The 13050-nt window shown below is 37.5% G+C and overlaps 1 protein-coding gene across 2 annotated transcripts in view; it reads left to right on the plus strand.

The window, feature by feature from the left end:
• Nucleotides 1-3041: 3041 nt before the first annotated feature.
• The window catches only part of LOC128208236 (usherin-like), a 58500-nt gene continuing 48491 nt past the window's right edge, over nt 3042-13050 (plus strand). For both annotated transcript variants that reach the window (XM_052911712.1, XM_052911713.1), the window contains exons 1-14: nt 3042-3125; nt 3624-3756; nt 4038-4198; nt 4432-4605; nt 5347-5540; nt 5714-5923; nt 6940-7033; nt 7289-7615; nt 7986-8181; nt 8366-8784; nt 9068-9308; nt 9831-10023; nt 10652-10815; nt 11522-11671. In XM_052911712.1, the coding sequence (XP_052767672.1) occupies nt 3639-3756; nt 4038-4198; nt 4432-4605; nt 5347-5540; nt 5714-5923; nt 6940-7033; nt 7289-7615; nt 7986-8181; nt 8366-8784; nt 9068-9308; nt 9831-10023; nt 10652-10815; nt 11522-11671 (2641 nt within the window). In that variant the 5' untranslated portion in view covers nt 3042-3125; nt 3624-3638. The remainder of the gene's footprint in view (nt 3126-3623; nt 3757-4037; nt 4199-4431; nt 4606-5346; nt 5541-5713; nt 5924-6939; nt 7034-7288; nt 7616-7985; nt 8182-8365; nt 8785-9067; nt 9309-9830; nt 10024-10651; nt 10816-11521; nt 11672-13050) is intronic.

Raw genomic sequence — 13050 nt, forward strand, 5'->3', positions numbered from 1 at the left:
TATGGATTTAATGATGTGTTTTAAGAAAGATATAAAGATGAGTGAAAATTCCAAAACAGGACATAGAACTGCATTTATGCCCATTCATAGAAAACAGATGAATGAAAAACGATGGAAATTGAACAGTGTACAATTGTTGTCATTATCAAAATGTTCGCATTTTTTCTTAATATTGAGCTCAGTTTATTTACACTTTGGATATGTCAGTTGCCAAACAAATCAAAATGTCCGTCCATTCCCACCATTATTCAATGCGGGCTACTACCGTCCAGTTTTGACCGAGCCATCTCAGGGAACGTGTGGCGTCCAGGAACGATCCGCGTATTGCAAGAGCTCGATATTCCCGATGTCAGTAGACACATGCAACCAGGATTTCTGTGTCCAGCAGTGCCCGGGGAGGTCTGAAATGCCGACATACCTGAACCTTCTAGTACAGACCACAGGCTTCAGTAACTGTGTGTTTCTCGACACGATCAACACCCGCCCCGGCAGTGCATTCCAGTCAGCCTCAACATCATTTATAGCGAACGGACCAATATGTTTTGTGACTCCATCAGTTACCCCTAATCTCCCTAGCTCACAGGAGTTCACGATTTCCCTCTGGATTTGGCAGAAAAGGGACAACAATGGGTATACATTCTGCTTAGTGTTGTCTGTTTTAATAATGTAATAGTAGAATTTTAGTATTTTTATATAAGAGAAGGTCAGCTGGATAGATAAATAATAGAAAAATAGCTTGTGTAACGTATCTGATACAATTAAAATGTGGGGTAATCATATCAGTCTATGACAACATGTATGCATAATTTGAAAGGGTACTGCTTACTGATAATTGATCAAGTAAATGTCTGAACAATCAATACAGATAAATTTAGGGCAGTTTATATTTTTGTTCTTTATTTCAACAGAAATCAGAAGATAAATGAGGGATTTTTCAATCTTTCAAGTCAAAACAGCATGTTTGAAATATTTTTATTGGTATAAAGTTGACATATTATTCCTCTACATATTAAACCCTTTCAAATGATATTAAAATGATATGGGTTCACCAGGCATCAATGTTTCACATAATTCTACATTAGGTACCTTTATTCATTGCACTATTTAAATCTTAGCTAGGAACTTTGGTTTCCTTTCTCTTCAACTTTTATTGATATATCATAAGGAGATAATTATAAGGGAATACCTAATTATTTATTTATGAGCATGGCAAAACAATCTCAGTTATAAGTCAACAACTCCCAAACACGGGTAGATGGTAAATCAATGAAGAAGTCGGGGTTCCATGAATATTTTATGTGATGCCAAGACAAAAGTCTGTTTGTATTCAGAGTTAATTAACACTGACCGATTTAATGTGGTCCAGTCATGCTTTCCAATATTGTGAATCTTTGTGTTGATCTGTTATGAAACGCCATCCATTTTTGTCCTGAAGTACTTGAGTTTTGCATTAGAATAACATCATTATGTATGATAGTCTATAATCTACATTTATATTCTGCCAAACAAAGTTAAAATTTATTAAACTTCATACAATGATAAAGCACGATGACAGTCAGTGCAGTGTACAAGGACCACAACTCTATTTCAGCTATTTACAGAGATGTTGCCCTTTGCTACTTTTTCTTGTCCAAAGCATTACTTCTGAATTGAATTGAACTAAAACTGTAAACAATGCTAAAGTACAATGAGAGGAAGTGCTGTGTGCAAGATCAATAACTCTTTCAGCTAATTACAGAGTCATTTCCCTTTGTTAATTTTTTTTGGTGGATTTCTAAATATTTCACTGCCATTTCCTATGAAGTTGGCTTTTGGAGTATTAATCACTGCAGTGATAGCTTTAGTGTTTGTCCTGTTAAAGCACAATATTCACAATTTACAATATTATTATACATTTGATGATGTCAAATCCACCATGTTCTCAGTAATTTACTTTTAGTTGTTCAAGTGTAGTTTCAATTCAATGTTCATTTTCCAGACTTGACAGTTAGTTTATTCAATTACGGTATGCATTGCAGTAATTAAAGCTTGATCATCATTAAGTATACAATTCTTCTTATTTGTAAACAAAGTCCTGTTAAATTGTTTCATTGTCTTTCATAACCCAGCACCCTAATACAGAAGATTTCCAAGACAACAGGGGAGATTGTGTTTGAGCTGAACGTGCGCCTGGCTCACCTCAACTTTGTATACCTCGGGGACAGTGGCGGACTGTTGACTGTCACCTTCCCTGACATCATACCTCCCGAGACATGGACATACATAGCACTGCAGGTGAAAGCTTTAAACATAAACTGTTTTATCTAGCTATTAAAATGAGTTTTACCATTTCTTGAGCCCTTCTGTTTGTTGGTGTCCTGTAAAAACTTAAAACATGGCCATAACTCAAAAAATGTTCAAAATATTCAAATTCAACTTGGTAAACATTTTGCTAGAGACAATACACACATGTGTAGTAAGACATATTACTCGGGCTTTAATAATTATTGAGTAATGCCCCTTGTTCAACTTCAAACAAGAACTCGCTCACTTTGAAGCTCTTTTTTTTTTTAGCTAGATTGTAAAGATAGCTGAAACCTTATATGAAGCACTCTAAGTAAAAACTTTGAAAGGCCAAGAGAATGTCCTTGGTGGGGATTGAACCTACAGCCTCTTGGCAGTGAGGCTAAATTTGTGCCTTAGGAAGTGACAATCAAGTAAATAATGAACTTATTTCAAATGAATGTCTTTGCCATGTGTGTTTTAAGTTGAATAAGGAAAGTGGCTATACACCAATGACAGGGTGTCATCTAAGGGCTGTTGATAAATACAGCAACATTTACTAAACCTATAAGGCTATAAAAATGTTTAGCTTCACCACATTATAATACATTTAACTTGTGACTCCATCCCAGACTTTGTGTATGGAATGTGTATTTCTTTGTGTTTACATAACTGTATGAATATCACATTACTCATTTACGATGGCCATGTGCATATTTATCTCATATTTTATAGCTTTAGTTTATAAATGTATGTAGACAGTGTATCTATGTAAATTAAGGACTCTTAAATAAACTGTGAAATACTTACTGCTTGCTTTATGGAAGGTGTGAAAGACCAATACTTATAAGGATTTACATCTGGTAATAGGAACGATTTCCTTCACACTACTTAGCCGATTTCTTTCACTATGGTCTTAAATACTAATCAAAATACTGAGAGATCATGCAAAGTATGTGGCAAGGAAGATGGCGAACAATGGAGATATGCCTGTATTATCATACTAGTATTCATTAAATCGTGGACAAATAATGGTCTGTATCTTTTACTTCTTCAAAAAAAATGGTTTTCTGGTAACTGGACTGTAGACCCGATATCAAAATCATTATACAGCTGAAAAGCACATTCAAAAAAGCCTCTTTGTCCTTGCCATATGAATATTCATATATTAAGGCTCTGTGCTTAACTTTAAAGAACATGTACTGAAAAGTTTTTCGACTTGTCTATATAAAACAGCTAGTTGTTCTTGATGGCCCGAGAGGCCAAATATGCCTGCCGCGATGTACTGTAGAACACGTGTTTCCGGCAATAACACTTCAAGCCCGTAGAGGCAGCGCCTTATTTCATATTATCAATTACAGGTGTATGGTACCCGTATGAGTGTGTTTGTGAATGGGGTGGGGCTGGGGTTCTCAGCTGCCTACACAATCACTCTGGCCAGTCAACTAAGGGAGGCTACTGATTCTTGGGTCAGAGTCGGCCTCACTCTCAGTGGTGAGTATATTATTATAGAGTCATGTCATTCATTAAAATAAATGTTTGATGAGTTCAAAGTCAGGATAACATGTATGAGTTTATCGGTGGAAGGGAATTGAATCAAAAAACACTTAATCTTTTTATTTGAAGGAAAAATGACCTGTGTACGACTTATTTTTTGTTTAATATTAACATGTTTTATTTGCATCATTATTTTTTATCAATATATAACTCTCTTTATACTAGTCTGAGTTGAAACTTGACCTATCGGCAACAATATAACTTTCTTTCATTTACAGGCACCTATCAGTTTCTTGGCAGGCTGCAGGACTTCAGGTTTTACGAGGTTACTCTTACAAACCGGGAAATAGCCGCCGACTATTCAGGCTTATTTCCTGTCCTCAGGGTCCAGTCCAGCTGTCGATGCCCTGCCTCCCACCCTCGCGTCAAACCACTGGAGGTGGGTCCTTTTGAGTCTTTTATTATAGCATCTATATTGTATAAAAAAGATTCAATTTACTAGAAAACTTGCGTTCATATCACTATAGTTGTTCTTCAGTAAATATGAATTCTTGAAGTTGTTATTTTTGTATAGCTTATTCCATTGTTATCAGTTTTATATTTTAACATGAGGATGTTACTTTGGTACATTTCGATATAAACATTTATCCATTTAATCTATTGTTGACACAGGTACACTACTGCATAAAGAATGGTGAGCCTGACAACACAAAGGACCATGAGTTACGCCTGAAGGGCGAGGCCCATCCGCTCCAGTATGTCAATGACGGGGATGCCAACTCTATTTGGATCTCAGATTTCATGAACCAGGTCAACCTTGTCCTTGACCTTGGAGATGAGTTCCAGGTATAGGAAAAAAATGATGAAATTTAGTCTCAAGTCAATGTTAAATGTCAGAATTATATCAGCTTATATAAACCTTAACGTGAGTTGTGAACCTCAGTTGCATTTTAAACTCTAATTTAAAAAGGTGACTGTCAAATTGCTTCAAATCCTTTTCTGCCTCTTTTTGAATATTTCATCACAATAAGCAGATGATGTGTTTAAAGTCTAGGTAAGAGTTTTCTTGTTGGAGATATTTATTTGTTTCATGCAATCAACTACGGTACAGTACTTTCAGTACCTGGTCGGCCTTCAATGTTGTGCTACTTTTCAAATGACTTTGTTACACTTAGCGTTCTGTCTTTTTTCATTTTACATTAAGACATTTACAAGGTTTTAATTTTAGGTCAACTGTCTGTATCAAAATGGTTTATGTGGGTTGAAAACTATATCCAGTTGAAATGTTCAGCTCCAATATCCAACATAGTGATCTCCCTTTACAAGCAGCCTTGTTATGATCTCTGCCACCACGTACAAAATAGGTGGATTTCAATAATTTGTTATATTTTTGAAAAATAGCCTTTAAACACATATTAATGCAATATTTTATCAAAGATCCATTTAATAATGTTGTTTTTCCAAGTTAACAATAAAAATAATATTTCAAAGGAAGGAAAATTTAATTTTTGAATGATGTCACATCATCACTTGGTGGCAGTGATTATGGGGAGTTTGATTCAGCTCATATGACCATGTCCATTTCAGGTGTTCTTCGTGGTGCTGCTGTTCTACAGCCCCCTGCCGATGGCTGTTGAAATACAGAGGAAGCCAGACAATGTTTCTGGCCAGTGGTTGACATGGCAACAGTTTGCCAGTGATTGCCCCCTGTACTTCTCAGCTGTTAACAACGGGCCCCTACCCACCCCAACATCAACTAACTGTCTAAAAATCAACCAGAGGTAACTATGCTGCTTTTGAATGTGTGAAAAATAATGCTTTCATTTTCATATCCCTGCTAAAGCAACATCATATTGCTGTGTTAAATATCCACTTTTTCAGATATTTGTTTAAGTTAAAAGGCCTGGTTAATCATAAGTCAGTGGAGAAATTGTTTCACATTTCATATCAATAGTCCGCCAGACTACTCCAAGGGTAATATTACCTTCAACATCCTGAACCCTGAGCCTGTCCCCCGGCCTGGCTACAACGATTTCTATGACACCCCCGAGCTGTACAGGTTTGTTCAGGCTCGACAGGTTAGGGTGAGGCTACAGGACCACTTCTTTGTGGGCAATGAGAGGCATAGATATTATGGCATCTATGAATACAGTGTAATTGCTAGGTGAGAATTTGTCTTTAAAGTGCTAAATAATAGACTTCTTATACAGTCGAAACTCGTTGGCTCGATATCTCATGGCTCGATATCCTCGTTGGCTCGAACCAAATTAAAAGGACCGATTTTTATTTACTCTTTGTTCATATAAATTTTGATCGGATGGCTCGATATCTTGAGGGTCGATATTTCTCCACGCTCGAAGTGGTTTTCGCGGTCCCAAACAAGAATTTCACACTTTGATTTGGTTTCTTGGGTCGATGTCATTTTCGCTGGTTCAGTTAAGAATCTCACGCCTTGATTTGTTTTATTGGCTTCATTTAGCACAAGGCGCTAATCGATTAAAATTGCTTGACTGATATTATAATTATTGTTGAATTTAAATGGTTTAACAGTTTGAATAAACATGCCATCACTTTAAGTTATGTCTCTAATTGTTATCCATCCCTAAATTACTACGCATTTTGATATAACTTTTAAGCTATTTTTGTGTTACCCACTGTTTACAATTGCTTGTTTTCGCATAAATGTATTTTTATTATAAATAAAAAATAAAATGATATTTTCTAATGATCAAATAAGTCATATTACGAAATTTAGGGTGCGTAACTATGCCCAATAAATACTCTTCCTTCTCTTGCGGAGATAGCGTAGCCAATAACAAACGAGGTAAATAAGACTTTATGTAACAAATGAAAAAATAACATTCTGTAAGCAATCCCGCTTGGCTCGATATTCTCAAGGCTCGAAGTACTTTGACCGGTCCCTAGAATATCGAGCCATCTAGTTTCGACTGTATTTTCATTTGAAATCAGTTTGCTTGTTAACACATTATACTGGCAAGTTTTAAATTTAAGCTATTAACATTTCTATTAAAGATTGTGACTTGTTACACTAAGCTTATTCTTAAAACTGATTAATATTAATCCATCTTTTACAGTAGGGTTACTGTAATTTAAGTTTAGTAGTACCGGGTATATAGATATAAACATCATTGGAGAATCACATCATCCTTGTTTGTGTAGATGTGAGTGTCACGGGCATGCAGCGACCTGTAACCACACAGAGCTGCCGTACCAGTGTAACTGCCTGCCTGAGAGTCATACACAGGGCAGACAGGTAATAAAAATCTTACCCAAAAATATCAAATGCAGTTATATGTTAAAATGTAAAACAAGGCATAAAACATGTCCTCTACTCTGAGCATCATTCTTTGTATCTCATATATGAGGCTATGCTGGAGTACCAAAACCTACCAATATGAAGTGAACGGTCAAATCAATTGTCAGATTACTTCCCTTTGAAAAACTGTTTCATTGCATGCTCGAGTAGCTGCATATGTGATCACAGTTCAGTTTGTGTTTGTGATTCCAGTGTGGAGAATGTATGCCGCTGTACAACAACAAGCCATTTCGACGAGGCACACAGACGGATGCTTTTGACTGTCAACCATGTGAGTGTTACAGCCACGCAAATGAGTGTGTATATGACCCAGCCCTTGATCCCTTCCCGGATGAGCACTACACGGGTGGTGGGGGCAAGTGTATGAGCTGCCAACACAACACTGAGGGCCGCTGGTGTGACAGGTGCATTATGGGATGGTATCGACCCACAGGAAAGAGTATGTATGCAGAAGATGTGTGTAGCTCCTGTGATTGCTTTCCGCTCGGGGTGAAAGACCTGCAGATGGACTGTGCTAAGGTTAGTATTAAAGAGGTATAGTTGTATTGACTATTAATTTTGTCAGTTATAAAGACCTCAAGTGGCCTAAGCTTAAGTTTTTATAACAACTAGCTTATGATCTAGTTATAGGCTTGGAAGATAAATATGTATCCAAGGAATGCCTAATTTAAGGATAGGGCCCTGTTTTTTTATTTTTGGGGAAGAAAAGCTTGTGAAATGATCCCAAAGGCTATATCTAAATTTTGGGAAAACCGAATTATTTTGAAAAGAAAATCAGAGGAAAAGATGCATATAAATAGTCCCTGATATAGAGAGTAAAAACATTTGATAGATCCTTAATACAGTCATACCTTTGATATGACAGGAAAAACTTCCTAATTTCTTGTAGGAAGGAGGTCAGTGTGAGTGTAAGCAGAACGTGGAGGGTCGGAGGTGTGACATGTGCCGCCCTGGCTTCTACAACCTGACCCTTGACAACCCCCAGGGCTGTCAGAACTGTGACTGTCACCCCACGGGCTCCCAGGACGGAAATGTCACATGCTCCACTGCAGAGGGACAGTGTGTCTGCAAGGCTAATGTCAGAGGTGGGTGGTGAATTGCCACATTGATTTAATGTAGCTTTTTGGCCATAATGCTTGACTGAATAAGTAAAGTAAAATAGATCATAAATGCATCAGGATTTCCCAGATTTATGGCTTAGTATGTTGAATTAGTAAAAATAAACTCTGTAGCAGCCCATGCACATTTATTATATTGTCTTCTCATCAGGCCTGAAGTGTGACTCATGCCAGTATGGGTTCTTCCACATGACAGAGGACAACCTTAGTGGGTGTGAGCCATGCAATTGTAACCCATTTGGGTCAACTAACCAGTTCTGTGAGCCGGAGACCGGCCAGTGTCAGTGTAAGCAGCATGTCACCTCTCGCCAGTGTAACGAGTGTGAGGACGGGTATTACGCCTTCGAGTCTGGTTGCCTGCAATGTGAATGTAACATGATGGGATCCATCCCCCCTGGATCATGTGACAAGTTTACAGGGCAGTGCCCGTGCAAGGATAATGTGGAGGGACTGAAGTGTGACACTTGTAAGGATGAGACATTTGGGTTTGGGAATCTGCTAGATGTGGGCTGCCAGGATTGCACATGTAACCCTGCAGGAACTGTGAATGGCTCCATGCTGTGTAATAAGGTTGGTGGTTCATTCCAAAACATAGAAATAAAATATATGTATACATATGATAATAGTTAGGCAACCAGTATGTTTCTTGCTTCCTAAAATTAAACCTGTAAAAGATTTGTACTGGTATAGTTTTTAGCCTGGTATACAATTGGTCTTATCCTAGCATGTAAGTGAGCAGGTCAGATAGATGCATGTAGTGCGATCTTTTCATAATTATCATTACAGCATGTATTGTAATAAACATCAAGTATTATAGGTCTAACTAGCTTACACAATATGCATTTCCCTTCAGGAGTCTGGGGACTGTGTGTGCAAGTCTAATGTTCAGGGTGCAAGCTGTAACCAGTGTAAGGGTAACACATGGGGCCTTTCCCTTGAGCATGAAGAAGGCTGTATCCCATGCGAGTGCGACCCTAGCGGTACCCAGCTTGGGGACCAGCTCTCCACAGAGAACCTTGCTTGTAACCAGAACACCGGACAGTGCTCGTGTCTCACAAACAGGATTGGGCAAAAGTGTGATGACTGCCTCAATGGTACATCATCTTTCAAATTGCTAATTACAGCATTTATCTGTATAGATTCCATTTAAAAAGTGAATATTGCGCTGTTATAGATCAATATAAACATGATATATTTGGTCTAATTGTATGTATTTGTGATTGGTCATTTGACTTCTGTTGGCATTTTATGAAATGATATCAAAATTACATGGAAGCTGAGAATGTTGAAAATATATGCCGCAGTTTTCAAGTAAAATAGTGTTATCACTATGTATCTTAACTTTGAGACTGATTGCTGGCTGGTATTTCCTTCTTTCGGGTTACTATATCAGCAAGGATGCTAGTGGGGGCTTCCTAAACTGTGACTTTGACCTCTACTAGCTGGTATTTCCATCTTAAAAATTACAATGCCAGCAACCAGGCTTGTGAGGGCTGTGTCAATTGTGACTGTTACCCCTGGTATTTCCATTTTTCTGATTACTTTGTTAGCAAAGAGGTTGGGTGTAGCTGTGTCAACTGTGACTGTGACTGCTAGCTGGTATTTCTACCTTTAAGGTTACTATGTGAGTAAGGAGGCTGGTGGGGGCTGCATGAACTGTGACTGTGATGCCAAGGGCACCTTGCCACTGACAAACTGCAACACCAAGACAGGCCAGTGTGAGTGTCGGGGAGGGGACTCTGGGGTCACAGGCATACAGTGTAACGAATGTCTGCCAGGCTACTACAAGTTCGATGGAAGACAGGGCAGGTAGGTGATATGCCTTATATTGTTATGAGTATGCAATACAAATACTGTATTGGAAAACATTTCCTAGTCAAAAAGAAGATGATACCATACTTGTGACAATCTACCTACGGCATGGTTTTATTTGTTATTCTAGTCTTGTCCTGGTTGGACTCGTCAGTAACAATGGCAAACAATTTGTTTTCTTAATAATATGTTATATCTTTAGTTTATGACTATTCAATTTGGCTTAATTGTAAAGGAGGCTTTAAGCTGATATAAATCAATGAATCATACTCAGGTATATTTCCTTGGAATATACCAGCACTCAGATTTGTATTTAAAGAGGCCAAAACACTGTGCCGCTGGTGGAACTTATACCTATGACATCTTAAGTTATGGATACCTTAACCAACTAAAACAGATACTTCATCTTGTAAATAAAAGATCTGAAATGTTGTGATAAAAACTTAATGTAAATTGAGAAAAGAGATTACTTTACCTTAACAAGCCTTTAGTTGCAAAATCTATACAATCATGATAAAAGGTGATGCTAATTTAAGTACCATTATAAATTACACTATAAAGGTCTGTGGTTCTGTCTCCTAGATACAATCAGATATTACACTTACCAGTCTTTTTCGATTTGCAGTTGTTCAGATTGTGGTTGTGACTTAGCAGGGAGCCTCAATTACACGTGCGACCCGTTTGACGGTCAGTGTGTGTGCAAGGAGTTCACATGGAAAAGACGCTGTGACCGATGTGTGACTGGATCCAGCTTCCTGGACGCCTCCAACCCATATGGCTGCAGCACAGGTAGGTTCTGTTTGATTTAAAAGGTTTAATCTCCTTATGGAAGCAGAGAAAGATATTGAAAGTAATAGACGTGAAATTCGGGTTTAAGTTTTTTTCTGTTAAAAATTGCATTAAGAATGGCAATATACGATCCAGTTTGGAGTTTTTAGCGGCTCACTAAAATACTTATTTCTAGTGTATTATTATTTCCCCCACTGAAAAAGCGAAGTGGATATAGTAATGATAAGGGTGTGAGTGTGGTTGTGTCCGAGCAATCATGTCCGGATTATAACTAAAAAAATCTGTAAGGTTTTAACTTCATATACAGATAGATCTCATTGAGGCAAAAGTGCAGTGCACAAGAACCATAACTCTGAGTGCAGTATTTTACATTATTACTGTCCATTGTTTAGTTGTAATCTACTGTCGTAAGGCGAAGCTGGTACTGTTCTTTATTTGACAGGGGATATGGCAGTCTAAGACTGCTTTTGTTTAAAATTGATCATTGCAAATTAGCATTCAAAGAATCCTGAGTTCCACATGTGACCCTTACCCACTCTACATCCCTGTCAGTCAACCAGGATGCTACAGTATTTCTGACCTGGAAGAGCCACCATCTCTTCCCACACAAGGCTTATCTTATTGCAGCTCATAGAAGGACCTTGTGTCATAAGAGTTATACAAAATGTGCTATATTAAATATACAACTTATTTTGTCGTCATTCAGCACCTGACCAGCAGCCACGCCCGACACATGAAGCCCTGAGCTCCACTTCACTGAGGCTCACCTGGAAGGGCCCCGACTACCCGAATGGCGTCATAGAGTCGTACAAGGTGTACAGAAACGACACCCTAATCTTTGTTCTCCTCGGAGATGGTAGGTAGTGAATTGGTCTCTTTCCTAACCCATTCCCCAACATGTGTGTTCATACCACCAGTCCTAATCCACTTGTGAAATTGTAATGTATTAATCAAGTTGTAGAATTAGTTCAATATCTTTAGATTTCATAACATTTGCAGCAACATTTGGTATCAGATTAACAGTGAAACTGCGATCGCTCGAGGTCGCCGGGGAACGAGCCTAAACCTCGAGGGAACCGATGTTTCGAACGACCCGATTTTCTATTCTCCAGTCTGTTATGAAATATATTTCAGTGTATTTCAAGTATGAAGTAGTCTGTTTACTAAGTCACCCATTATGTGTTGCGTTGTGGAAATTGCTCATATATTCTAAGGCTGTCATTTACTATATGTATACTAAATAAAAAGTAAAAGGAATATTAATAAATCAATAAAACAATGTTTTACAAAATGGCCTTATTGCAAAGCAAAGTGACAAAAGGGAATTCTTTTCAGAGATTCTGATGTTGGATCGATATGGTAGTGTTTCTTCAAATTTTTATTACTCATTTACATTTCTCACAATTAACTTCTCATAATTATCTTCTAAAATGCCCATATCAACTAATATTGATCATGCGTTAACAGTGTTGAACAGTTTTTCACTCCTTATCAATTGCCTTTCAACTGTCATTGCAATTTTTACAATTACGAAATTTAAATACCTAGCAATTTTTTGTTTATTTTGGAACACGCGTTCGGGAAAAAGTGTGAAATTATGACCTCGAGCGAGCCATAAGGTTTTTGTGCATGATTTGTGTACTTGGGACCAAGAATATTGCTTGACTCCTCGACATAATTAGGTATCGATGCAGCGTTGGTATATTTATATGAAAATAGAAGGAAAAAAGTTCGGGACCAAGCTCCGACCTCGAGGGAATGCCGGTTCTCGAATGACCGCTTGTTCGAACGACCGCAGTTTTACTGTAGACTGTTTTTTAAAGATTAATTTAATTCATAATCATAATGCCTTTATTGCACTTGTTTGCAGTGCTATTCAAACATTTACCATGACATATTTAGATAAAACCTGGTTTACAATAACATTGTGCATAATTTTATATATGATTATCAAGTCCCTTCACTATGGCAAAAATATTTTATGCCTTGATCTTAAAAAGAACAAAAACAGACAAGCACTTGGACCTTGTAAAATAAATATGACAAATTGATTTAAACATATTATATTGCCTTTTTCGTTCAACAATGTAAATAGGTTAGACACAAGTTCTTACAACGTTTGTACTGGTAACGTCTTCCCAATAAATATGACAAATAACTTCAACATTCATTATGTTAAGTACTGCTAGCATTTTAAGGATAACATCATAATATAAATTTCATTTATACTTTCAA

The sequence above is a fragment of the Mya arenaria genome, chromosome 11 (assembly GCF_026914265.1).
Source record: "Mya arenaria isolate MELC-2E11 chromosome 11, ASM2691426v1".
NCBI classification, from domain to species: Eukaryota; Metazoa; Mollusca; class Bivalvia; order Myida; family Myidae; genus Mya; species Mya arenaria.